The sequence below is a fragment of the Lissotriton vulgaris genome, chromosome 1_2 (assembly GCF_964263255.1).
Source record: "Lissotriton vulgaris chromosome 1_2, aLisVul1.2, whole genome shotgun sequence".
Lineage (NCBI taxonomy): Eukaryota > Metazoa > Chordata > Amphibia > Caudata > Salamandridae > Lissotriton > Lissotriton vulgaris.
This window is the reverse complement of record NC_141686.1, coordinates 356,668,762-356,696,449: the sequence shown is the minus strand read 5'-3', so window position 1 is coordinate 356,696,449 and position 27,688 is coordinate 356,668,762. Positions and strand designations below refer to the sequence as shown.

Sequence of the window (27,688 nt, the reverse complement as noted above, 5' to 3'; positions counted from 1 at the left end):
TTTAGGGGTAGTGCTGTTCTACTCTGCACTGGCTTCAAGATGAATTTGTTTCCTCGTGTATTATTAAGTAGAAGTAGAGTATTTAATAACTATATAGTACATATGCAGTATTTAATAATTGCTTACTACATGTACAATATATATATTTTTTTTAATTAAATAAAGGCATCAAACAAAAAGACACAATACAGACGAATCACATTATGATCTGCAGTACATTTGTAAAAATAACGGGGAGGTCGGGGGGGAGCAAACACAAAATACAAATTTGCCAAAGGTTCTATGGGGATGAGGGGATCTCAAATAGTGAATTTCTGGGTGGTACGCAGATCTCTCCTCTATATACATTCCATTGATTCCAAATTAAAGCCCATTTGCGGGGACGCCCTCTTGCCATGTACACAGTTTTTTCTCTGAACATACTCCAATCTAAGTCGTTTTTCCAATTTTAGAGGGTGGGGGGTATCTAAGCGCCCCATTGCTGAGCAATATTTCTTTTCGCTATCATATAGCCCAGCGTGGTCCATTGTGTCTGTGCATTGTTCAAATCAGTAGGCTCCCATATATTGAGAAGGCATCTCCGCGCCTCCGGTAACAAAGAGACCCCCGTGACCTCCCGGATAATATTATGAAGCTTACCCCAATACTCAGTCATGTGCCGACACTCCAGAGGATATGAAAGAAAGTACCCTCTAATCCACATTTACGTCTGCACAATCCATCCTCCTACAACCCCATCTGTACTAGTTTTGGGCCAGTGACATACACCCTGTTTAATATCTTTAATTGTACTAATCTCAATCGTGCAGGAATAGCAACAGTTTTAGGGGAGGATACCGCTGATTGCCAATCTTCATCGTCTAATTCTATCCCATCTCTAGTCCACTGAGCCCTCAATTCTGTAAGTAGATCCGCTCTATTATTAATTAATTTCTTGTAGATCAGGGAGATAGTTTTATCGGGGAGATGACTAAGATTCTGTCCTCAAGAGGCGATGCCTCCGGTAGCTCCTCCTCCAACGGTAGAGTGGCCATTAAGGAATGTCGAACTTGCATATAGCGGAAATATTCGGCACCTGAAAGCTCAAATTCTGCCCGCATTTCCCTGAACGATTTACTCTTCCCCTTGCCCCATATATCCTTTATAGTAGAAATCCCTATCAGTTCCCATTTATCAAATCCCTTTGTGTTCCGGCGCTTACCTAATCATTCCGAGACAAAAAGTGGAGTTGCGAGTGTCAGTTTATTCTTCCACTCTAGAGAGCTTGTGGCATCATCCCAGATTTTCAAGGCAAGTTTCGATGGTCCCGTGAGAGCCAGCTTTGCTTGCTTAGAATTCAGTGCCCTATTATAATTACCTCCTGGGAGAAGCCATTTGTCCATAGCATTCCCTGGATCAGCTAAACGCCCATATGTTCCATGATTAATAGCAGCCAGTTGGGATGCCCAGTAATAATGTTTGATGTCTGGGAGGGCGATCCCTCCGTCATACCATGGGAGCGTTGGCTTAGTCAAAGCGATACCAGGCCTCCCCTCCCATAAAAGACTACGTAGTAGCCCCTCTACCTCGCGAAAATAACTAGCAGGAACTACATCTAAAGTGTTCTGAAGGGCATAGGGAAAGCGAGACAACAACATCATTTTAAAAAGGGCCGCTCGGCCCAACAAAGAGATCGGAAGCTTTCGCCAATGGATGGAATCACTCCTGAGCCTTTGCAAAGGGGGAAGTAGATTTTCTACATATCTGGCTGTTGGATCCAGAGAAATAAAAATTCCAGGATATTTGAAACCACTCGTATTAATTTGAATGGGACAGTTTTTCGGGGGAATCGGGGCTTCCCCATGTAGGACATACAAAAGAGATTTACCCCAGTTAATGGAGAGTCCGGAATTCCTGCCGAAAGAGGCAAGAACATTGCATACCACCATGAGGGATGTCCGAGGGGAGGTCAGATAAAGCAGAATGTCGTCCGCATATAAGGAGATACGGCTTTACCACTCAGGGGACCACCGAATTGAAGGCTCCCAGCGGATCCAAGCCGCCACGGGCTCTAACGCCAGGGAGAAAAGGAGTGGGGAGAGGGGGCAGCCTTGCTGCGTGCCTCGCCCTAGACAGAATGTTGCCGAAACACGTCCGGTAACTACTACCTGGGCGAGTGGTTCAGCATATAATACCACACCCAGCCTATAAAATCGGGCCCGAATCCAAACTTAGCCAAGACCGCCCATAGATAGGACCATTCAATGGTATCAAAGGCCATGGTCACATCCAGGGAGGCGACCACGGCTGGTTCCTGCAGAGTATGGGCCCTGGCAATCACACCATGCAACCGTCTTAAATTAAGGCAGTATTTCTATGGGGGATAAACCCCGATTGGTCCGGGTGGATCAACCCGTTTATCACCTTCACCAGTCTATTAGAGAGGACCTAGGCAAAAATTCTGGGCTCAGCATTTAGTAAAGAGATAGGCCTTTACGAGGCACATCTATTCTTCGGTTTACCATCCTTATGAATTACTACTACAGACGCCACTCTCTGGTCCCAAGGCAGGATCCCCTTCTCCCGTGCCTCATCAAACATACCCTTAAAATAACAGACCAATCTATCTGGCCTAAGATTATAGAATTCAATTGGGAGTCCGTTTGGCCCCATCGCCTTACCTGAGTGCAACGATCGAATATCCTAAGCTCTTTCATTAGTAGTCAGAGGACTAACCATAAAGTCACTATACTCCTTTGACAAACAGGGGAGCTTTATATCCCAAAGCAGTAGATGGGAGTCCTCCTCCGGCCAGTCAGAAACCGAGGCATAAACAGTTTGGAAATAACTCGCAAAGCTATCCACAATAATCTGGGGTTCTGTAAGCGACTCTCCTTCATCTGTGACAAGTTCTGGGACCACACGCTCAGCCCCCTCTCGTTTATCCAGCCAAGGGATTAACTTCCCTGCCTTATCTCCGAGGTCATAGAGCCATCCTTTCTGTTCCCTGCCGAGAGTTTTGGACCCATCTGTGACTAGAGACTTATAATCATGTTGTTTTAGGTTTAAGAGATGTAAATTAGTCTGCATCACCCCTTGGTCCAGTTCCTCCTCCATTCTTCTAATCTCAAATTCCGCCTCAACGATCTCTTTATTCCTTTCCTTTTTCGTCCCTCCTATTAAGAGTAACGCTTGACCCCTAATCCCCATTTAAAATGCTTCCCAAAGAGAAATACCAGAGGACACAGACCCTACGTTATCTTTAAAATAACCTTCCAGTGCCTTTATAAGGGCCTTACGGATCTTTGGATTCCGCAAATACCATTGGTTAATAGGAGCTATCCTAGCAGCTGAGTGCGGTGCAACACAAAAACGAAGCCAAAGTGGGGAGTGGTCAGAGATGCCCCTAGCAAAATGCACAGCTTCAACAATATAGGATGCCTGAGCCGCTGGAACCAGACAATATTCCAACCGCGAGAGGCTACCATGTACACCAGAGTGGAAAGTGTATAGCTTCTTGTCGGGATGAAACAGTCTCCATGCATCCACCAAACCCATTGCATCCATAAAATCAGTCAACCACCTTTGGGCACGCCCTGTATCCCGGGGGCGGGGGGGGGGGCATCTATCCAAAATCCCAGAAACAACAGCATTGAAATCACCGCCCACAATCAAGATTTCCACCGGTAGCTTGAGTAACAGTTGCCCTAAATCAAAGAATGAGGTAGATTGCAAACCCGGGGGGGACATATACCGATAAGAGGGTAAGAACACGCCCCTCCCATCTGCCCGAGATCCCAACATATCTCCCTCTGTCGTCCACCCACGTGGAGTCTATCACTAAGGGAACTGTCTTTCGAATCAGGATACCCACCCCCTAGACCCAGAAGTAAACCCAGCGTGAGCAACCAATTTGTACCCCATTCTATGCATAGCCATACATGGGTTCCCAACTATATGTGTTTCCTGAAGCAAGACCACATCCGATGCATGGCGTCTAAGATACTGAAGAACCACACTACGCTTGATTTTGTCCCACAATCTATTCACATTCCAACTTATAATCTTAAGCTCACTACCCCCAATCATCATAAGAGAAAACAAAGTGATCAACTGGTGTCTGTTGCAAGTAAATCAAGTCAAAATATTGATGCCATCGATAATACAAAACTTAAAGAAACATAACCCCTTACAAAAAACTCGTCAACTTTCCTCCCTCCACCCCAACCCTGCACCCCTGCAAATCGCTTATGCGCATCCCCAACTAACAGTGTGCCTGTCGCCCCCTTGCACCCCGATACTAATCTACAACTAACTAGAGGTAGAAAATAGAGGGAGGGCCTACATTCGGCCATCCCCTTGCCCTGTTCCCGCACTTCGTCGCTGCCGCCTCAATCTATGTCTTTATATCGCAGCACCCGTGCCATTTTCTCAGGTACTTCTAGAATGCGGACGTTATTGCGCCTCACCCTTCCTTCATAATCGTCCAGTTTACGATTCGTGAGTGCTCTTGAGGCCTTGAGATCGTGCACTTCCCGCTGCAACTGGCTCACGTCATCAATTAGGCTTTTAGACTTGAGTTCCAGTGATTTTATCTTTCATTGGTCTTTGCGAGGTCAGTCCGGATTAGCCCCATCTCGATCGTGACCGTATCTAGTTTAGCATCAAGGGTTTCCATCTTCTGGCCCAATGATGTCTTCTTTATTTCCCCCGGGGAGCCCTTGGAGACAGTGTATCGGTCCAGTCTATTGGATTGAATAGTCCTGGATCTTCTGGAGGAGCACTGTTGGGACTTGTCCGATTCTGGTCGCGCCGCCATTTTGTCCCAAAGTATCACCAACTCCGATCGGGATAAGCAATTTTCCGAAAGATCTGCTGGCAGCGTCCCAAGGCTCAAGGGTAGATGATACACAACACACTGAGTTCTTACTCACAATCTGCCCAGGAGGAACCAGCGTCAGTTGGGCCCTCAAAACACTTTTCCACTGGCCCGCAGCTCCTTGCACAAACAGCGGACCCAAGACAATAGGGGTTATAACGGATGAATACCGGTATCCGAGGCAACAATAGCTCCTGAAGAGCTCTTCAAGTCAGCCCAGAAGTATCAGACCCCCGGGGGCCATACACTCCTCGTTCAATTCTATGTCCAGGTGGGGCGATCTAGGCAGTTACACCGCTTCTTGCATGTCGTGGCTCATTGTTTTCGATTAGGCCGCATCTATCGAGGTCGGGAAGAGGGTCCAGTCGCTCATGGTCCACCTCACACACCGTGATCCCCAGAGAGGGGCAACAGGATACCTCAGTAGTTTAAAATCAGCAATTTACACCTCCGATTGGGCAGACTCATTCGGCATCATCCGTTGTTGTTGCATTAGGTGCTGGCTGCTCTGTTCACGTGAGGTCCCGGCTCTCCATCGGGCTAGGCCCCAAACTTCCGGACTGTGCCATTTCGGTTACGAGCCACGGAGGCGAATCAGAGGAGAAGGCAGGTGCGCCGCTTGCACTCCCGAAGCAGGAGGTGATTACTGCTTTCAGGATATATTTCAGGATATTGTGTCTGGGAGCGGAGGTCGGCGGAGCCGAGTCTCTATGCGACCATCTTGGTCGCCGGCTTGGCTCCTCCTCCTCCTGTGTGCACTTTTTGATGTTCCCTTAGGGCTCCCTTTGTTATAAATGCTATGTCACATTCTGTACATTGATATGGTCTCTCTCCAGTGTGGACTTTTTGATGTCACTTCAGATCTGCAATTGTCCTAAATGCTTTGTCACATTCTGTACATTCATAGGGTTTCTCCTCGATGTGGATTTTCTGATGTTGCATTAAACGTGATTTTCTACTAAATGCTTTGTCACATTCAGTGCAGTTAAATGGTCTCTCTCCAGTGTGGACCTTCTGATGTTGCTTCAGCTCTCCATTTGTTATAAATCCCCTGTCGCATTCTGTACATTTATAAGGTTTCTCTCCAGTGTGGATTTTCTGATGTCGTTTTAGCACTCCATTTGTTATAAATGCCTTTTCACATTCTGTACATTCATACTGTTTCTCCCCAGTGTGGAATTGTTGATGGTGCTTTAGATTCCGCTTCCTTCGGAATGCTTTGTTACATTCAGTACATTCATACGGTTTCTCCCCAGTGTGGATTTTCTGATGTTGCAATAGGTATCCATTGGTAATAAATGCCTTGTCACATTCAGTGCATTCATACGGTCTCTCCCCAGTGTGGATTTTCTGGTGTTGTTTTAGCACTCCATTTGTTGTAAATGCTTTGTCACATTCAGTACACCCATATGGTTTCTCCCCAGTGTGGATTTTCTTATGCCGATTCAACTCTCCATTTGTTTTAAATGCCTTGTCACATTCTGTACATTCATAAGGTCTCTCTCCAGTGTGGATTTTCTTATGCCGATTCAACTCTCCATTTGTTTTAAATGCCTTGTCACATTCTGTACATTCATAAGGTCTCTCTCCAGTGTGGATTTTCTGATGCCGATTCATCTCTTGATTTGTTATAAATAATTTGTCACATTCCGTACATTCATACAATCTTTCCCCAGTGTGGATTTTTTGATGTTGTTTCAGCTCTCTATTTGTTTTAAATGCTTTGTCACATTCTGTACATTCATTTGGTTTCTCATCAGTGTGGACCTTTTGATGTCGCTTCAGCTCTCCATTTGTTTTAAATGCTTTGTCACATTCTGTACATTCATAAGGTCTCTCACCAGTATGGAGTTTCTGATGTCGTTTTAGCTCTCCATTTGTTATAAATCCCCTGTCGCATTCTGTACATTTATACGGTTTCTCTCCAGTGTGGATCTTTTGATGTCGCTTCAGGTCTCCATTTGTTATATATGCCTTTTCACATTCTGTACATTCATACTGTTTCTCCCCAGAGTGGAATTGTTGATGATGCTTTAGATTCCGCTTCCTTCGGAATGCTTTTTTACATTCAGTACATTCATACGGTTTCTCCCCAGTGTGGATTTTCTGATGTTTCAATAGGTCTCCATTGGTAATAAATGCCTTGTCACATTCAGTGCATTCATACGGTCTCTCCCCAGTGTGGATTCTCTGGTGTTGTTTTAGCACTTGATTTGTTGTAAATGCTTTGTCACATTCAGTACACCCATATGGTTTCTCCCCAGTGTGGATGTTCTGATGTCGTTTTAGGTCTCCTTGTGTTAAAAATACTTTGTCACATTCTGTACATTCATAAGTTCTCTCTCCAGTGTGGATTTTCCTATGCCAATTCAAGTCTCCATTTGTTTTAAATGCCTTGTCACATTCTGTACATTCATAAGGTCTCTCTCCAGTGTGGATTTTCTGGTGTTGTTTTAGCACTCTATTTGTTGTAAATGCTTTGTCACATTCAGTACACCCATATGGTTTCTCCCCAGTGTGGATTCTCTGATGTTGTTTTAGGTCTCCTTGTGTTATAAATACTTTGTCACATTCTGTACATTCATAAGTTCTCTCTCCAGTGTGGATTTTCTTATGCCAATTCAACTCTCCATTTGTTTTAAATGCCTGGTCACATTCTGTACATTCATAAGGTCTCTCTCCAGTGTGGATTTTCTTATGCCGATTCAACTCTCCATTTGTTTTAAATGCCTTGTCACATTCTGTACATTCATAAGGTCTCTCTCCAGTGTGGATTTTCTTATGCCGATTCAACTCTCCATTTGTTTTAAATGCCTGGTCACATTCTGTACATTCATAAGGTCTCTCTCCAGTGTGGATTTTCTGATGCCGATTCATCTCTTGATATGTTATAAATACTTTGTCACATTCCGTACATTCATACAATCTTTCCCCAGTGTGGATTTTTTTGATGTTGTTTCAGCTCTCTATTTGTTATAAATGCTTTGTCACATTCTGTACGTTCATATGGTTTCTCACCAGTGTGGACCTTTTGATGTCGCTTCAGCTCTGCATTTGTTATAAATGCCTTGTCACATCCTGTACATTGATATGGTTTCTCCCCAGTGTGAATGCTTTGACGCCGCTTTAGATTCTTCTTCCTTCAGAACACTTTATTGCATTCTGTACATTTATTTGATTTCTCCCCTAGGAGGACACTTTCTTGTTGCATTAGGTATCGTTTGGTATTAAATGCCATATCACATTCTGTTCATTCATACAGTTTCTCCTCAGTGTGGATTTGTTGATGCTGCTTTCTTCGTAATCAGGCTTGCTGCGGTACGTCAGTGTGTTATATCTTCTATGGATATCATCTAATGCCTAAGAGCCAAGTACAGACCTCATTGGGCACTTTGGGTTTCCTGCTGTACAAAGACTCTGGCGAGGCATCAGCCTTCAAGGGACGAGATTTTGAGGTATAGTGTTTTTACATCACTTCTTACATGAGTGATGTTTAACGCATTTCCCTTTTTCATTTATTACGGCATTTATTTCACCTGTTAGATTAAGAAAAAGAAACATTGAATGAGCTGCAAAGCAGAGTCCATCACAAAATATCTTTGGCATTTAATTAGACATTTAATTGTCCATATAGACAAGTGCGCTTAAGAAATTCTAGATCAAACTTTCAATGTAAAGATGCAACAGGCAGAGTAAGGGCATACGATCCTTCCGTAGCCCCCTTCTATCGAGGACTGTGAACTCAAGGAGCAAGAAGACACCAGAGAAGGTTCAATGTTCAGTGAGTGAGACCCTCTCCCATCAACACACTACAATGTTAATTCCATAGCGACAAGATGCCTCCCTTCCTGTCCAGAGAATGCTTCCAATTATCACAGGGCCTAACAATAATATAATAAGCTGATCTTATACAGCGCCTGGTTACACTAACCAGTGTGTCCCCGCGCTAACAAATTGGCCGCTCAGCTTCCTATACCATCATGTCCTCCTACACCGGAACCCCACTATAACAAATAATACAAGATGGAGCCTTTTCCAGCAAATGGACCATGCAACAACGAGCATCACAATAACAGTGGGAAACATAAACAACTACTGCAAGGGAGTATTTTATACTTTCCGAAAGCCTGGGATAGGACCCAGACAGGTAATCTGAGCATCTTCCACACAGTGTAACTCCAGAGATCCGAGGCGCTGACCAAATCTACACTAGAAGGTTTAGAACCATTTTAAACACACACTGGCAAAGTCAATACGTCTCACCTTTTAGGTGTATAGGCTTTCCCAATGCTGCAAAACATCGGAAAAAAAGAAAAACAAAAAGTACAGTGATGTTGCTCATATTGCATCCTTCAGCAGGCATGCAGATGTTTCTACAGAAATGTGCACACCTACAGAATGACACTTGCACCCTTATTCATTTTTGATGTGGTGTAAACCAAGACCTTTTATTTTACAAAAATTACATATATAACATACTTACTTTTGGGGCTTTCAGCTCTCCATACATTGGTCGGTTGCTGTGCCATTCACATTTTGCTTCCGCCCACTACATAATACAGCATGGGGCAGTGGTTCTGCCTACTTCAGCTACTGGCTAACTTCATTTTGAGTGGCAGCATTTTACTCTTTCACAAGGAGGTAGTTTCCTTTAGCGCCAGTGTTTTTGTTTTTACTTAATAATTGTGTTAGTGTTGCCTGTGTGTTTAGACTCATGTGATAGAATGACACTTTCTACCTTCTCATCACAGCACAGGACACGTTCCAGATTTATCAGGCCCATCCTCCTGCTAACGATGTTGTAAATTCCTTTTGGAGCCGCCTTTGTTTATCAGATTGCTGCTATATCAGAGTATACCAGTTGGTGTCCATTTGAATCTGTCATTCATAAAGTAATTCTCTTTGTAGAATGTACGCAATGAAATGCACGTATAACTGCACTGCTGTATGTATTTTAACAGAGGAGCAATCCAAGAAAAGACAGCTCCTTGAGTAAAGCTCTATGTTTATGCTGTGTGTTTTGTAAATCCTTCAGAGTTTTGTTCCTGTGTAGGAGAGCAATGGTTCTTGGGGGAATTAAAATGGGAAAGACCCTTGCGTTCCCCCTTGGAGGGTCTGCACAAAACTTACAATGCTGAACCCAACTGGATGAACTCTGAAAGGAAAGTTTTGTGCAGCTCGTTTAAGGAATTACACCCGCACCTGGCACTCTACACTGGCATCTAATAGGAAGATTATGTGATTCAGAGCATTTCAAACTGAGCCTTCATGAGATGGACCAACCATCACAATCTTAACTCAACCTGTGCACTCAGAGGAGACCCCTCATTTCAAACTGAGCCTTCGTGAGATGGACCAACCATCACAATCTAAACTCAACCTGTGCACTCAGAGGAGACCCCTCATTTCAAACTGAGCCTTCGTGAGATGGACCAACCATCACAATCTAAACTCAACCTGTGCACTCAGAGGAGACCGCTCATTTCAAACTGAGCCTTCGTGAGATGGACCAACCATCACAATCTAAACTCAACCTGTGCACTCAGAGGAGACCCCTCATTTCAAACTGAGCCTTCGTGAGATGGACCAACCATCACAATCTAAACTCAACCTGTGCACTCAGAGGAGACCCCTCATTTCAAACTGAGCCTTCGTGAGATGGACCAACCATCACAATCTAAACTCAACCTGTGCACTCAGAGGAGACCCCTCATTTCAAACTGAGCCTTCGTGAGATGGACCAACCATCACAATCTAAACTCAACCTGTGCACTCAGAGGAGACCCCTCATTTCAAACTGGGCCTTCGTTTGATGGACTAACCATAACAATCTAAACTCAACCTGTGCACTCAGAGGAGACCCCTCATTTCAAACTGAGCCTTCGGTGGGATGGACCAACCATCGTAATCTAAACTCAACCTGTGCACTCAGAGGAGACCCCTCATTTCAAACTGAGCCTTCGTGAGATAGACCAACCTTCACAATCTAAACTCAACCTGTGCACTCAGAGGAGACCCCTCATTTCAAACTGAGCCTTCGTGAGATGGACCAACCTTCACAATCTAAACTCAACCTGTGCACTCAGAGGAGACCCCTCATTTCAAACTGAGCCTTCGTGAGATGGACCAACCATAACAATCTAAACTCAACCTGTGCACTCAGAGGAGACCCCTCATTTCAAACTGAGCCTTCGGTGGGATGGACCAACCTTCACAATCTAAACTCAACCTGTGCACTCAGAGGAGACCGCTCATTTCAAACTGAGCCTTCGTGAGATGGACCAACCTTCACAATCTAAACTCAACCTGTGCACTCAGAGGAGACCCCTCATTTCAAACTGAGCCTTCGTGATATGGACCAACCATAACAATCTAAACTCAACCTGTGCTCTCAGAGGAGACCGCTCATTTCAAACTGAGCCTTCGGTGGGATGGACCAACCTTCACCATCTAAACTCAACCTGTGCACTCAGAGGAGACCCCCTCATTTCAAACTGAGCCTTCCATGGGATGGACCAACCATCACATTCTAAACTCTACCTGTGCACTCAGAGGAGACCCCTCATTTCAAACTGAGCCTTCGTGAGATGGACCAACCATAACAATCTAAACTCAACCTGTGCACTCAGAGGAGACCGCTCATTTCAAACTGAGCCTTCGTGAGATGGACCAACCTTCACCATCTAAACTCAACCTGTGCACTCAGAGGAGACCCCTCATTTCAAACTGAGCCTTCCATGGGATGGACCAACCATCACATTCTAAACTCTACCTGTGCACTCAGAGGAGACCCCTCATTTCAAAGTGAGCCTTCGTGAGATGGACCAACCATAACAATCTAAACTCAACCTGTGCACTCAGAGGAGACCCCTCATTTCAAACTGAGCCTTCGTGAGATGGACCAACCTTCACAATCTAAACTCAACCTGTGCACTCAGAGGAGACCCCTCATTTCAAACTGAGCCTTCGTGAGATGGACCAACCATAACAATCTAAACTCAACCTGTGCACTCAGAGGAGACCGCTCATTTCAAACTGAGGCTTCGTGAGATGGACCAACCTTCACAATCTAAACTCAACCTGTGCACTCAGAGGAGACCCCTCATTTCAAACTGAGCCTTCGTGAGATGGACCAACCATCACAATCTAAACTCAACCTGTGCACTCAGAGGAGACCCCTCATTTCAAACTGAGCCTTCCATGGGATGGACCAACCATCACATTCTAAACTCAACCTGTGCACTCAGAGGAGACCCCTCATTTCAAACTGAGCCTTCCATGGGATGGACCAACCATAACAATCTAAACTCAACCTGTGCACTCAGAGGAGAACCCTCATTTCAAACTGGGCCTTCGTTTGATGGACTAACCATCACAATCTAAACTCAACCTGTGCACTCAGAGGAGACCCCACATTTCAAACTGAGCCTTCGGTGGGATGGACCAACCATCACAATCTAAACTCAACCTGTCATCTCAGAGGAGACCCCTCATTTCAAACTGAGCCTTCCATGGGATAGACCAACCATCACAATCTAAACTCAACCTGTGCACTCAGAGGAGACCCCTCATTTCAAACTGACCCTTCGGTGGGATGGACCAATCATCACAATCTAAACTCAACCTGTGCACTCGAAGGAGAACCCTCATTTCAAACTGAGCCTTCGGTGGGATGGACCAACCTTCACCATCTAAACTCAACCTGTGCACTCAGAGGAGACCCCTCATTTCAAACTGAGCCTTCGTGAGATGGACCAATTTTCTTACAATCTGAGCTCAACCTGTGCACTCAGAGGAGACCCCTCATTTCAAACTGACCCTTCGGTGGGATGGACCAACCATCACAATCTAAACTCAACCTGTGCACTCAGAGGAGACCCCTCATTTCAAACTGAGCCTTCCATGGGATGGACCAACCATCACATTCTAAACTCTACCTGTGCACTCAGAGGAGACCCCTCATTTCAAACTGACCCTTCAGTGGGATGGACCAACCATCACAATCTAAACTCAACCTGTGCACTCGAAGGAGAACCCTCATTTCAAACTGAGCCTTCGGTGGGATGGACCAATCATCACAATCTAAACTCAACCTGTGCACTCAGAGGAGACCCTTCATTTCAAACTGAGCCTTCGTGAGATGGACCAACCATCACATTCTAAACTCAACCTGTGCACTCAGAGGAGACCGCTCATTTCAAACTGAGCCTTCGTGAGATGAGTCAACCATCACAATCTAAACTCAACCTGTGCACTCAGAGGAGACCCCTCATTTCAAACTGAGCCTTCGGTGGGATGGACCAACCATCACAATCTAAACTCAACCTGTGCACTCAGAGGAGACCCCACATTTCAAACTGAGATTTCATTTGATGGACCAACCATCACAATCTAAACTCAACCTGTGCACTCAGAGGAGACCCCACATTTCAAACTGAGCCTTCATTTGATGGACCAACCATCACAATCTAAACTCAACCTGTGCACTCAGAGGAGACCCCTCATTTCAAACTGAGCTTTCGTGAGATGGGCCAACCATCGCAATCTAAACTCAACCTGTGCACTCAGAGGAGACCCTTCATTTCCAACTGAGCCTTCATGAGATGGACCGACCATAACAATCTAAGCTCAACCTGTGCACTCAGAGGAGACCCCTTATTTCAAACTGAGCCTTCGGGAGATGGACCAACCATCACAATCTAAACTCAACCTGTACACTCAGAGAAGACCCTTCATTTCAAACTGAGCCTTCGTTTGATGGACGAACCTTCTCACAATCTAAACTCAACCTGTGCACTCAGAGGAGACCCATCATTCCAAACTGAGCCTTCGTGAGATGGACCAACCTTCACAATCTAAACTCAACCTGTGCACTCAGAGGAGACCCCTCATATCAAACTGAGCCTTCGGTGGGATGGACCAACAATCGCAATCCAAACTCAACCTGTGCACTCAGAGGAGACCCCTCATTTCAAACTGAGCCATTGTGTGATGGACCAACCATCACAATCTAAACTCAACCTGTGCACTCAGAGGAGACCGCTCTTTTCAAACTGAGCCTTCGTGAGATGGACCAACCTTCACAATCTAAACTCAACCTGTGCACTCAGAGGAGACCCCTCATTTCAAACTGAGCCTTCGGTGGGATGGACCAACCATCACAATCTAAACTCAACCTGTGGACTCAGAGGAGACCCCTCATTTCAAACTGAGCCTTCGGTGGGATGGACCAACAATCGCAATCTAAACTCAACCTGTGCACTCAGAGGAGACCCCTCATTTCAAACTGAGCCATTGTGTGATGGACCAACCATCACAATCTAAACTCAACCTGTGCACTCAGAGGAGACCCCTCATTTCAAACTGAGCTTTCGTGAGATGGACCAACCATCACAATCTAAACTCAACCTGTGCACTCAGAGGAGACCCCTCATTTCAAACTGAGCCTTCGTGAGATGGACCAACCTTCTCAATCTAAACTCAACCTGTGCACTCAGAGGAGACCCCTCATTTCAAACTGAGCCTTCGTTTGATGGACCAACCATCACAATCTAAACTCAACCTGTGCACTCAGAGGAGACCCCTCATTTCAAACTGAGCATTCGTGAGATGGACCAACCATCACAATCTAAACTCAACCTGTGCACTCAGAGGAGACCCCTCATTTCAAACTGAGCCTTCATTTGATGGACTAACCATCACAATCTAAACTCAACCTGTGCACTCAGAGGAGACCCCTCATTTCAAACTGAGCCATTGTGTGATGGACCAACCATCGTAATCTAAACTCAACCTGTGCACTCAGAGGAGACCCCTCATTTCAAACTGAGCCATTGTGTGATGGACCAACCATCGTAATCTAAACTCAACCTGTGCACTCAGAGGAGACCGCTCATTTCAAACTGAGCCTTCGTGAGATGGACCAACCATAACAATCTAAACTCAACCTGTGCACTCAGAGAAGACCCTTCATTTCAAACTGAGCCTTCGTGAGATGGACCAACTTTCTCACAATCTGAGCTCAACCTGTACACTCAGAGAAGACCCTTCATTTCAAACTGAGCCTTCGTGAGATGGACCAACCATCACAATCTAAACTCAACCTGTGCACTCAGAGGAGACCCCTCATTTCAAACTGAGCCTTCGGTGGGATGGACCAACCATCACAATCTAAACTCAACCTGTGCACTCAGAGGAGACCCCTCATTTCAAACTGAGCCTTCGTGAGATGGACCAACCATCACAATCTAAACTCAACCTGTGCACTCAGAGGAGACCCCTCATTTCAAACTGAGCCTTCGTGAGATGGACCAACCTTCACAATCTAAACTCAACCTGTGCACTCAGAGGAGACCCCTCATTTCAAACTGAGCCTTCGTGAGATGGACCAACCATAACAATCTAAACTCAACCTGTGCACTCAGAGGAGGACCCTCATTTCAAGAACGGCTCTGCACCTGGTACGGACTCTGCATGGAAGGGAGGTCTTTCTCCGTACAGACACACAACCCGTGGAGCAAACTTCCAAAGAGAATACGGAGCATCAATACGGACCAAGAATTCAGAAAAGCAATAAAAAGCTGACTGTTCCCAAAACCATGGCAAGAAACCACAAGTCTCTTTCAGGGGTGCATCTTCATGATGGATGTGTGGGGTGTCCTGGCCAGAGATAACACCATCCTGTGGTTAATAGTGGAGTTTGTGAGTGTTCAATGGGTATATCAATGTCTTTGTAAGGTTTCAGTAGCATCACACCACACAACAGGCCTCAGGGAAAACAAGTGTGTCATTTTATGTTTAAGTTTGGCTTTGCATGGGTATTATATTTGTATTATAACTGTGTGCCAGCAGATCAGAATGATCCAAAATGTAGTTTAAATTATCATTAACCTTTTACAATGAGGCTTCTACCTTAAAGAGTACATGGTGCAGAGAACACTACTCCAGCATTACTGGGACAGTTCATTTCCAATCTGTACAGTCCCGCATCTCAACTTGTGGTACTGAAAATTCTGGACCCTGCTATTGTGTGGTACCGAAGCTCTGCACTAGTGTCATAAATATCATCATATCATGACGAATTTGGTATCGGCAGACCGGTAATGATTGGGATATTATACCTATGCATTTGCGTCATGATTGAACGACGCAATCACCTTGAAATCGTAGTTTTTGTCTTGAAACCTTGGGTTCCATGTTGTGAGCAGCATCCACATTTTGTTTCTTGCCCTTACATAGTCAAATAACTAAAGCCAAATTCGACCTCAAAGGACACGTACTCCTTAGCTTGAGTTCTTCCTGACTCCTATTTGACCTGAACAAGCTGACTCTGCCTACGTGACACTGGCCTCGTCAAGCCAGTTCCTGCCTCTGGTCAATCTATATTAAAGATCTGAAGCAACAGACATTGCTATGGTTTATGACCCATTCATGCCTCCCTATCTTACTTTCCTATCTGTTTCTGTTCCTGCCTCGTGGTCTTTTATGATGGGGAGGTGACCAGTTTTATGGTGGGTTGCCCGGCCTGCACAGGAAAGAACATTTATCTTTGACATGTGTTCATGATGGAATATGGGCTGGACAAGCAGAATGTGGTTTGACATCAAATAATGTATTGTTGTAGCAACATGGGAGTGATCTGCAGTAATATACTTCAAAGCAAGAATGTGCCCAGGGCATAATAGAGTGTATAAAAGGCCTGCCTGAGATATCCCAGGTAGGCTGCCTCTTTCAGTTGTCAAGTACAGTTGGACGACGTAGCCTCACAAAAAATTGTAATAAAGATGTCTTTTTCATATTTCAGATTCTCTGTTGATTTCTTTGCTGTATTTGAATGGACTACTTATTGGTAAGACCCCTGGGTAGAAGTGATGAAGAATTTGAGCATTGACTGTGGTTGGTGTTGAAAGGTGTATGAATCTGGGACATATTCACAATGGGTTTAGCCTCTATGAAGAGAAAATAGACATCCGGGATAAACCCGAGATGGGCGGGTGTATGTGCTATCTTTGGCACATTGGGTCTGGGCGCTATCTCTCACAGAGCGACAACAGGTATAACCAGAGGACAGCAAGTTACATCCCGAGCAGATGAGAGTGCTATGCAGAGCAAAGTGGATCTAGGTACTATCTATAGTAGAGAGAGAACAGGATTATTAAGGGAACAGTAAGGTAGGACCCAGAGCAGGTGTAGATGCTATTCAGAGCAGCAGGTCTAGGCGCTAATCTATAGCACAGCAAGTGTAGGCACTATGCACAGAACAGTGTGTCTAGGCACTATCTATAGCAGAGTGGATATAAGACTATTAAGGGCACAATAAAGTATGACCCTGAACAGAACACATGTAGATGCCATCTAGGGCAGCAGGTCTAGGCGCTACCAATAGTGGAGCCAGAGCAGGGGCTATGAAGAACACAGTGGGTTTAGGCGCTACCTACAGCAGAGCAGGTGCTACGAAGAACACAGTGGGTCTAAGCACTAAGTAGAACAGGAACATTAAGGCCAGAATAAGGTATGACCCTGAAAAGAACAAATGTAAGTGCCATATAGAGCAGCAGGTCTAGGCGTTACCAATAGTGGAGCCAGATCAGGGGCTATGAAGAACGCAGTGGTTCTAGGCGCTACCTACAGCAGACTGAGTCTGTGAAGATTTCAGAACAGACAGAGTGACAATGATATTAATGAGGCAGTGTGTGGACTGTACGGCTGTGATTAAAAGAAGAGCTGTGGCGGTGTCTAGGCGCTATCAATATTATATCCACTGGGTACCTTTGATGTCTTCAGGAATTCAATTAATCAAGACATTGATTAACAAGAATGTAAATTCATCTCAGCATTATTAGTAATGGATGAGTTAAGTGGGCCTGATCAATAAATTGATTGGTGTTACACTGACCGGCGATGTATCAACAATTCTGAATCACTAACTTAAATTACTCCATTTTGTTAGACCTGGCACATTGGCGTGAGTCTCCCTGCCACTTTTTGCTGATGTGCCTCAGATGTTTTGATGGTGTTTGCTGCTCAGGGCACTGCGCCACGGCCAATCCGTGCCGCAGTGCAAGTGCTCCCAATGTAAACTGTACCTACAATTGATCTCCCCGACTGGCTCATTGGATTTACTATCAGTCCCCAGTAAAGTGCACCAGGAGTGCCAGGGCTTGTAAATGCCAATACTGCTAGTGGGCCTGCAGCGCTGGTTGCGCCACCCACAGTAGCAGCCTTTTAAAATGTGTCTAGGGTCTGCCATTGGAGAACCTGCGTGCAGCCTGGTACTGTCATGCTGGCTGGGCAAGTGCACACACTTGCCAGCTCCTAAACCTTCCCTTTACTTCATGTGAGTCACCCCTATGGTAGACACAAGGGCAGGGTGCATTGTAAGCATAAGGTAGGACAAGCCCTGATGTGTGTGGCATGTCCTAATAGTGAAATACAGTCATTTTCGTTTTTCACTATTATAAGGCTACCTGTTCTCATAGGCCAAGATGGGCTGCTGGAATTATTACACCCTATAATCCCAGCAGGCTCAGGGAACATGGTAGAAGGTCGAATTTAGTATGCCTGAACTCCGAATAATAAAATACTTCTTTTAGTAAAGTTTATTTCAATATCCTGTGTTTGCAAATGCTACATTTAGAAAGTTAGCATTTGCTTGCCTAACCATTTCAGCCCACCTCTGCCAGGATGTGTATCTGCTGTCTGGGTTGTGTGAGTACAAAAAACAGAAGGGGGAGGTAGAGTAAATAAAGAAGGATTCTTACTCCACAGACTTACATAAACAAAAAGAATCCAACTAAGGTCAGAGGGGAGTGTTCAGCACAGTGGTGTGGGAGCACTTACTGTTTTGTAAAATACCCCTCACACACCAAAAGGCCCCTTGGTGTCATGCTTCATCATCGGGGTCTTCGCACCCCTCTATCTGAATGCGGCGTGCTACGACCTACGACTACGCGGGAGCACTTTTTAGTTTGACTATATGCGGTGCATGTTTGTGGGGATATTATTATGTGAGTTGTGGGACGTGGTGGAAGGTTAAAAAGTACCTGGCTCGTGAGTATAACGAAAAAAAAAAATTATTTCTAACTCCGGCTGGTACTGTTAAAAAGAAGTGCAGTGCAAGGTCAGATCTGTCGTGTTAATGGACAGGACCTCAGGTGTGCGTCAACATGTTTCGGAGACAGGGCTCCTTCTTCAGGACAGGGGCACAACTTCCCCACCTTACTCACGTTTCATTAATATTACCAAAATGTATTAATGTTGACAAAAAGTGAAAAATAGTAAAAATGATGTGTAGTACTTAAGGCTATGGTGTGCCTACAGCGGTCTGTTACAAGTTCAATGCAATTTGCATGACCTGAGAGGAGAAAAATAAATTAATGGTTACCCATGTACCGGGTAGTTCAGACAGGTGCAGTCCCCTGGAACCAAACCATGTGCTTTAATAAGCCCTGTAAAGAAAAAACACTGACAAGAACACATAACATAGAAACATATATTACTAGGAATATACTAGAAGTTTTTGGTCATACTTGTAAGACTTGCTTGCTTGCTTCATGAGCAAAGGGAACGTCTAGGGGGTGTATGCTAATATGCAATCTGAAGTGAGAAGTAATGCAGGTACAAAATATTCATTCTCAATTACTTAGTTGGTCTTAGAATTGCTTGTTTTTTCTTTTATACTCACGAACTCGGGATGAGTTATTCTCCGTCTTACCCCACACGCTGCTCCGCTGAAGTGAGGAGAGCCCAGGGCGATCGCTATTTATACCCTGTATGTTGTTAATTGTTTGCCTCGTTAGTTTAGAAAGCGGAAATAGTAAGATGACCAAAAAAGGGTTTTCCGCCGCTTATTAGGTCAAGCCGATGGTAAATTGAATGAATATAGGCCCTTGTATGGGACGTCCGGTGGCGCTCGGTGAGTATCACAGCTCTACATGGGCTGCTCATGACCGAGTACCTAAGGAACAAGATGGCACCACCAGGCTTAATCGTCAAAAACTAACCATTCATATTCCAAACTGACATGCAGTTTAAAAAGGAATGGTCGCTCATCTCCTGGCACTGTACGAGAGACTGGCTCGTCCTAATAGTGAAGACAGCTGCCAGGAACACTCATGAACTAAAGATAGAGATCCAAAAAATAGAGGTACAATTGAGCACTTACATAACCCCTGCTGACCTAAAAATCAGGTTAGATGAACTTAACCAACAGATGACGGAGTTTGAATTTACGTTAAAACAAAGCAAGTTCAACAAACTCCGTAAGGATAAGGATAAATTTACACCAGAGGGGGCATACCCTTATACCAGGCCCGACTATGTCTCTAAAAATCAAAACAGTGACATCGACAGCGATGGCTTTGACAACGGTTCATCGGGCTCCAATTCCAGTGGCAACCAACGATATCGACCCGCAAGGGGCGGTTGGAGACAGAAGAGGCAGCAGTTCCCGAGACAGCGAGGTTGGAGAGGATACCAACCCCCACCTCAGTTCCAATAGTATATGGGACCCCCACCATTCACTCCGTTCCAGTTCGGCCCTCCAGCCGCTGGTCATGGTTACCCACAATGGAACCCGGAATTTGATGGTGGTTTCTATAGTCCACAACCTTTTTTAGGTACCCGCCCAGGACAACGAAGGAGGAACCGGAAGGGCAACAACGTTGCATGGGAAGATCAGGATCAGGGCAACTCCCGAATGACCAAGAACATGATGGGCTCCCTCCCCAACCAACCCTCAACCAGCGAGAGAGGGACCTAGTAGTGAACTTGACCCCAAGGCCCTTAACTGAGATACAGAAAACAGTGTTGAACAAAGGCTCGGGTTTTGTGCCAACACAAAAACCCGACATTTTCAGACTAAACATGGAGATACAAGACTTCGTCAGGAAACTGAAATTACAAGCCTTTTTTATAGACAAACCATCCACTACACCAACTGACACAGGCCTCCGACCTAAGTCCACTTTCACTCCACCAGATTCAATGCTCGTTATCGAACTACTAACGTTTGAAACAGCTATCATGACTGAAGTCAACAACTTAAATCCGTCTAACACCAATACCTTTTACAATACCAGTAAACTGGAACAACAAGCCATCAAAGCATTGGCTGAAGAAAAAGACGTGATAATAAAACCAGCAGATAAAGGTGGTGCAATTGTCCTGCAAACCGCAGAGGCGTATGACAATGAGTGCATGAGACTGCTAGCAGACAGACGTAACTACACCATCCTGCAGCAGGACCCCACCGAGAACCTCCGTATAAGAATAGGAGGCATGATTGAAGAGGGTTTAACGCATGACTGGCTGAGTAAGAAGTAAGGCGAATTCCTGGCACAGACTGCGCCGCGTATTCCCTACTTCTACTGTATCCCTAAAATCCATAAGAACATCACGAACCCACCAGGGAGACCCATATTATCGGGCATTGGCTCAATACTAGAGCCTCTGTCAAAATTTGCAGAAGCATTTTTACGTCCCCTGGTACAGTCAACGGACACCTACCTAAAAGATACCAAATCTGTCTTGCAACTCCTACAAGACTTGACTTTTGACGCCAGTACCCAACTTCTAATAAGCCTGGACGTTGAAAGCCTTTATACTAGTTTGCCACATGATGAGACGCTCCTGATCATCGAGGAGGTCCTCTTCACAACACCCTGGCAGTACCAAACACCCAGAGGGCTGGTCCTAGAATGTATATCCCTGGCACTACAGAAAAACATTTTTCAATACAAATCAACAAATTATCAACAAAGCCATGGTACCAGCATGGGCAGTACTTTTGCTCCCAGTCTGGCTGGGTTATATGTACATCATTTAGAAACAACTAAGATTCTCCACACCCATAACCCTTACAGACAAAACATTAAGTCGTGGAAGAGGTACATAGATGACATTGTGGTCATTTGGGAAGGTGACCAACAGTCTGTAAACGACTTTCTCATTTGGCTAAATAATCAGAATGCTTTCTTGAAATTCACAAGTTCAGTCTCTAACCAAACACTGTTTTTTCTGGACTTAAACATCTATGCGGAAGGTGGGATGCTAAAAACGACGATCCACTTCAAACCGACAGCAAGGAATTGCCTGCTACGGTTTGATAGTTTTCATCCGAGACACCTCAGAGAGAACTTACCATACGGCCAGTTTTTATGCCTAAGGCGTAACTGCACTGAGGTTTCGGAATTCAGAACACAGGCTTGTGATCTGAAAGAGAAACTAAAATTACGACAGTATCCTGTAAAAATCATCGATAAAGCTATGAAGCGAGCCAGGAATAACCACAGAGAGGCTCTACTGGAGGATAGACAGAAGGCTCCTACAGAAGTCACACAACCTATCTGCGTGACGACTTATAATACCATGTCTAACGAAGTCTCCAAGATTATCAACAAACACTGTGGCATCCTCACATGTGGTAATCTCAAACTTCAAAAACCTATGTTTGTATATCGTAGAGGACGGAACCTTAAGGACATATTAGTGCATACACGACCCAAGCCTGCCCTCGAATCCAGACAGTCCACCACAGGAGTACAAGGCCATTTCCCATGCAGCATTGCAGCAGTTGCCATCTTACAGAAAAGAGCACCACATTAACTTTCAGGAATGGCACCACATGGGAGCACTGTAGAATGACAAACTGCAATACCAAGAACGTGGTTTATCTCATCACATGTCCCTGTGGCTTAGAATATGTCGGGATGACTACCAGGGTCATAAAGTCACGCATGAACGAGCATAAAAGCAATGTACGTTGCAAAAAGAGCACAACAAAAATGGCGACGCATTGCCTCAATGCTCAACACTGCGTGAACGACCTAAGGTGGACAGTGATTGAACAATTGCCATCTGATGTAGGTCTTTTTAAGAAAGAACAAAGATGGGTGTTTCGTCTAGGCACCCACATCTCAGGTTTGAACGATGAAGTACCTTGGGGACAACTGTCCCACTAAACTCTGTTACATCTATCATCCACCTGACCTTTTGGTGAAATGTAGTTTTGTTTCCATATCTTTATAATGAATGTGCATCGTAATACAACCTTACCCCTTGACCTGGGGCCCCACAACATCGATCATTATGATATACGGCACAAAAACATTCACAACCATTTAAAAATTGTACTTGATCTATAGCACAACAATAGTTATCGGCAATTGCCAGAATAACCTTCTCGGGTCATGAAAATACCAGTCTCCGGACCTACTCTGCCCATAACGCATGTGCGGGTGATTACCGGCACACCTCGCGCATGCGCAATAGGATAACACGCGCATTGGGCATGCGCGAAGGCAGTACAGCGCTCAGGATCACACGGAGCTGCGATACTCACCGAGCGCCACCAGACGTCCCATACAAGGGCCTATAATCATTCAATTTACCATCGGCTCGACCTAATAAGCGTCGGAAAACCCTTTTTTGGTCATCTTACTATTTCCGCTTTCTAAACTAACGAGGCAAACAATTAACAACATACAGGGTATAAATAGCGATCGCCCTGCGCTCTCCTCACTTCAGCGGAGCAGCGTGTGGGGTAAGACGGAGGATAACTCATCCCGAGTTCGTGAGTATAAAAGAAAAAACAAGCATTTCTAAGACCAAATAAGTAAGTGAGAATGAATATTTATACCTGCATTACTTCTCACTTCATATTGCATATTAGCATACACCCCCCAGACATTCCCTTTGCTCATGAAGCAAGCAAGCAAGTCTTACAAGTATGACCAAAAACTTCTAGTATATTCCTAGTAATATATGTTTCTATGTTGTGTGTTCTTGTCAGTGTTTTTTCTTTACAGGGCTTATTAAAGCACATGGTTTGGTTCCAGGTGACTGCACCTGTCTGAACTACCCGGTACATGGGTAACCATTAATTTCTTTTTCTCCTCTCAGGTCATGCAAATGGCATTGAACTTGTAACAGACCGCTGTAGGCACACCATAGCCTTAAGTACCACACTACCCCCTTGGCAGCTCGTGCCTAGCCGCCCACGCCTCGAGCCGCACCGCTCCTCCTAGAGCGACGTGCCCCGCTCCGCCTGGGCCGCCCGCATCTTGCCCCTGGCAGCTCGTGCCTGGCCGCCCCCGCCTCGAGCCGCACCGCTCCTCACAGAGCTGTGTCCCGCTCCACCTGGGCCACCCGCATCCTGCCTCCTTGTTCCCCCGAGCCACACTGCCCCAGGTCGCCCCCGCCTCTGAAACTCTGAAGTCTTGTGCGAGGCATTGCCAGCCCGTACGCCTGTAGCGTACCGGCCGCACCACTCCGGAGCCTCGAGATCGTCACCCGCCTTGATCCCCCTCTGATTCGGACGGAAGGTACGGTGCGTAGGAGGAAGCGTCCGCACCGCACCTGATTCCGCCGCCGGTACTGGACGAGTACCCGCCGCGAGGTGCCTGTGTGGGACGCCTACGATTTTACCTCACATTCAAGAAGTACTCTTGCCTTTTCCAGCGCGCACCTCAACAGTACATCACGTACGATGGGCGCCTTTCTACACAGTGTGCTGAGATTCCATCACGCACATCAACAGTACGCCTGTGCCTGAAGCGCCCAGAACCCCTTCCCAAGGACTATTGGGCTATCACCGGATCCAGGGTCTGCACCGTTTTATTTCCCTGTTTGCACACATGAACCAGCGGGTCAAAACACCAGTATCTGTGGAGCACACGGGACCCAGCAACAAGCCTTGGTAAAACCCACAAAGAACCTCTTATTACTAACTAAGCACTGTGGTCATATTCTAATAGCGTTATCTGTCTTGTGATAATAACTGTAGCATATCTTATATTTTTTACATAAGTACCAGTATTTTTGATACAACTTACAGCCTGGTGTCCATTTGTGGGGGGGTCATTATTCTTACTGTGCCTGACCATAAATGCTTAACTGACTTTGCACTCTGAGGATTAGCCTTGACTGCTCACGCCACGCAACCTAAAGGTGGAGCAGGGGTTATTCTTAAGGGGGTAGTTCCCTTGCCATGACTAGAGGAGAGGGTCCCTGCTTCTCACAAGTGCATACCTGCGCCAACCAGAGACACCCATATCTAACATAATTTGCATTTATGATTTAGAAACAGTAAGGTATTGATTACCACATAGTGAGAGCAGACTGATAACGCAGCCACAGATTTTTTTTTAATTTCAATTTTTTATTTTGTTTGCTTATTATTTTTTAATTTTGCTGAGAGATCTCCACTCCTTGAAATCATGCCTGGTTCACGCCGTAGTGGAAGGGCAGCCTCTGTAATTTCTGGACTAGATGACGTAGACTGGGAAGGACTTGATAGTTACTCAGTGGAGCAGTTGTGAGGCTTCTGCAATCAGTTTAGAGTTTCAAAATCAGGATGTAACAAGAAGCCCCACTACCTAAAGGCGCTGAAGGACTGGAAGGAATCCAGGGCACCAGAGAATAGGGTGAAAGTAGAGCTACCAGAAGGCCCTGTTGAATTTGGGAGAGTCCTATCACCATAGGAGCTGGTAGACAGGGCAGCAACAAGGGCCCACGAAGTGGAGATGGCAAAATTAAATGGGCAAATGGAAATGGAGAAACAAAAATTGGCAATGGAGGAAAAAAGAATCCAAATGGAGCACGATATGAGATTGAAGGAGTTGGAACTGAATGCAAAAAGTTTGGAGACAACTCCCTCTGGTGGCAGCACAATGCCGGTACAGGTAGAGTCAAGGGTGTACATGCCTAAGGATGTGGTAAAAGAATACCTTAAGGGGGATGACATAGGGCAGTGGTTCAGAGCCTATGAGGTAGCCATGTCCTCCCACCGGGTCCCCGAGAGAGATTGGGGAGTGGGGTTGTGGGGGAAGTTCCTTAGCGAGGGGCGGGACACACTGCTAAACTTATCCTCTGAGGTATACAATTCCTATCCCCATATGAAAGATGTCTTGATGACCAAGTTTGGATTAACTCCTGAAATGTATAGAAAGAGGTTCAGGGGTTGTACTAAGATTCCTGGGGGTACGTATGTAGAGTACGTAACTTTCTTTTGCAGAGCCCTGGATGGTTGGTTGAAGGGTAGCAAAGTAACTGATTTTCAGGGTCTCCTTGACCTAATGGCTTGGGTGCCCTTGTCCAGTAATTGTTTTCCTGAGCTACGCCAACACCTAATTGATAGCAAGCTGTCCAACCCTAGGAAGCTTGCTGAGGAGGCGGACCGCTGGCTCAGCACCATGCTCCACAAGGGTCCAATGGGAGACTCAGCCAAGAATGGGCAGGGTCCCCAGCAGAGGAGTGGGGGGGACAGGGGAAAACCGAGGGAGTTCCAAAAAGGGCCCCAAAGTAACACCCAAGGGAACCAAGGGAAAGGTTCTCAGCCTCCCCACCACAGAAGCAGACCGGTGCCCCGACTAGGTAATCCGGTTCACAGAGGGCCCCCAACGTGTTATAAATGTGGCAAACCAGGTCATGTGGCCAGTGACCCCAGGTGTCGCCCCTTTGTCAAACCCACACTCACTGGTGCTCCCCCTGACAGATGGCTAGTGTAACCCTGGGAGAGGAAGAAGTCCAGGGTGGAGGGGACCCCGTTCACATGACCCTGGTCTCTCTAGAAGACAGTGAGATGGTCCCTGAGAGCTACCTGCCCTCTAGCACTAAGAAATATGGGCAGGTGGTGACCATCAATGGTAAGAAAGCAGAGGCTCTTAGAGACACAGGAGCCAGTGTGACTGCCGTCCGGCAGCACCTGGTGTCGCAGGAGCAAGTTGTATCCAATGCCTATTGCTGTGTTGTCATTGCTGACAACACAGAGAGCTGTTGTCCAATGGTTCAGGTTCCCTTTGAGTGGGGGGGGGGGGGTCTCTGGTACTCCGCAGGTTGCTGTGAGAAATGCCATGCCTGTTGACTGTTTGCTAGGGAATGACTTGGAGAGCTCCTCTTGGGAAAAGGTGGAGAAGGCAACTCACCTGAGGATGGTGGGTTTACCTGACTGGGCGTGCGTGACCACCCGGTCAATGGCAGCCAGTAGGGGTGTTCAAGAGCTCCTGGAGCATGAGGGAGAGGCCCAGGAACCGGCCTTAGAGAGAAGGCACAGGGGGCACGGGAAACCGGCACCTGAAGTTCCCACAGCCCAGGAAGAAGCAGACCTTGAGGGGGATGCCCTGGAACCTACAGGGGAACAGATAGCTGAACTGGGGGGCCTGCCTGAGCTGACCCATTGGCAGCAGGAGGGAGGCCCCTCCAGGGAGGAATTCTGCAGGGAGCAGAAAGAATACCCTTCTCTTGTGGGTGTGCAGCAGCAGGCTGCAGACCAGGCCAATGGTGTTCAGTCTGGAACACATTTTGTCTACTGGGAGAATGACCTCCTATATTCTGAGCCTAAGGTTGCTGAGCCTGGGTCAGCCCGGGCGCTGGTGGTACCCCAGAAGTTCAGAGCCTTCCTATTGGGGCTGGCTCATGATGTACCTTTAGCAGGACATTTGTGGATGGACAAGACCTATGACAGGCTTGTCACCCACTTTTACTGGCCCCAAATGCACAGGATCTCAGATGCTCACTGTAGATCCTGTCAGACTTGCCAGGCAAGTGGAAAGAGTGGAGAGAGGCACAAGGCCCCTCTGCAGCCCTTCCCCGTGGTCAGTACCCCATTCCAGCGAGTGGGCATTGACATTGTGGGGCCTCTGGACCCCAAGACAGCCATGAGCAACAGGTTCATCCTGGTCTTGGGAGACCATGCCACCCGGTACCCTGAAGCCATCCCTCTGAGGACAGTGATGGCCCCCGTGGTGGGACGAGCCCTGATGAAAATTTTCTCCCGAGTGGGATTACCTCTGGATATGGTGAGTGACAGGGGCTCCAATTTCATATCCAAGT

General features: G+C 46.1%; 2 protein-coding genes across 4 annotated transcripts in view; both read right to left on the bottom strand.

Annotated features, from left to right (window-relative positions):
* Positions 1 to 4,533, bottom strand: part of LOC147736822 (uncharacterized) — a 53,824-nt gene extending 49,291 nt beyond the window's left edge. Inside the window, exon 1 of the mRNA XM_086953513.1 lies at positions 4,449 to 4,533. The gene's annotated coding sequence lies outside the window, so the exon portion shown is untranslated. The remainder of the gene's footprint in view (positions 1 to 4,448) is intronic.
* LOC147736821 (uncharacterized) overlaps positions 133 to 27,688 on the bottom strand; it is an 85,443-nt gene continuing 57,887 nt past the window's right edge. For all 3 annotated transcript variants that reach the window (XM_086953510.1, XM_086953508.1, XM_086953511.1), the window contains exon 2: positions 133 to 8,394. In XM_086953510.1, coding sequence (XP_086809636.1) covers positions 5,711 to 7,735 — 2,025 coding nt within the window. In that variant the 5' untranslated portion in view covers positions 7,736 to 8,394 and the 3' untranslated portion in view covers positions 133 to 5,710. The remainder of the gene's footprint in view (positions 8,395 to 27,688) is intronic.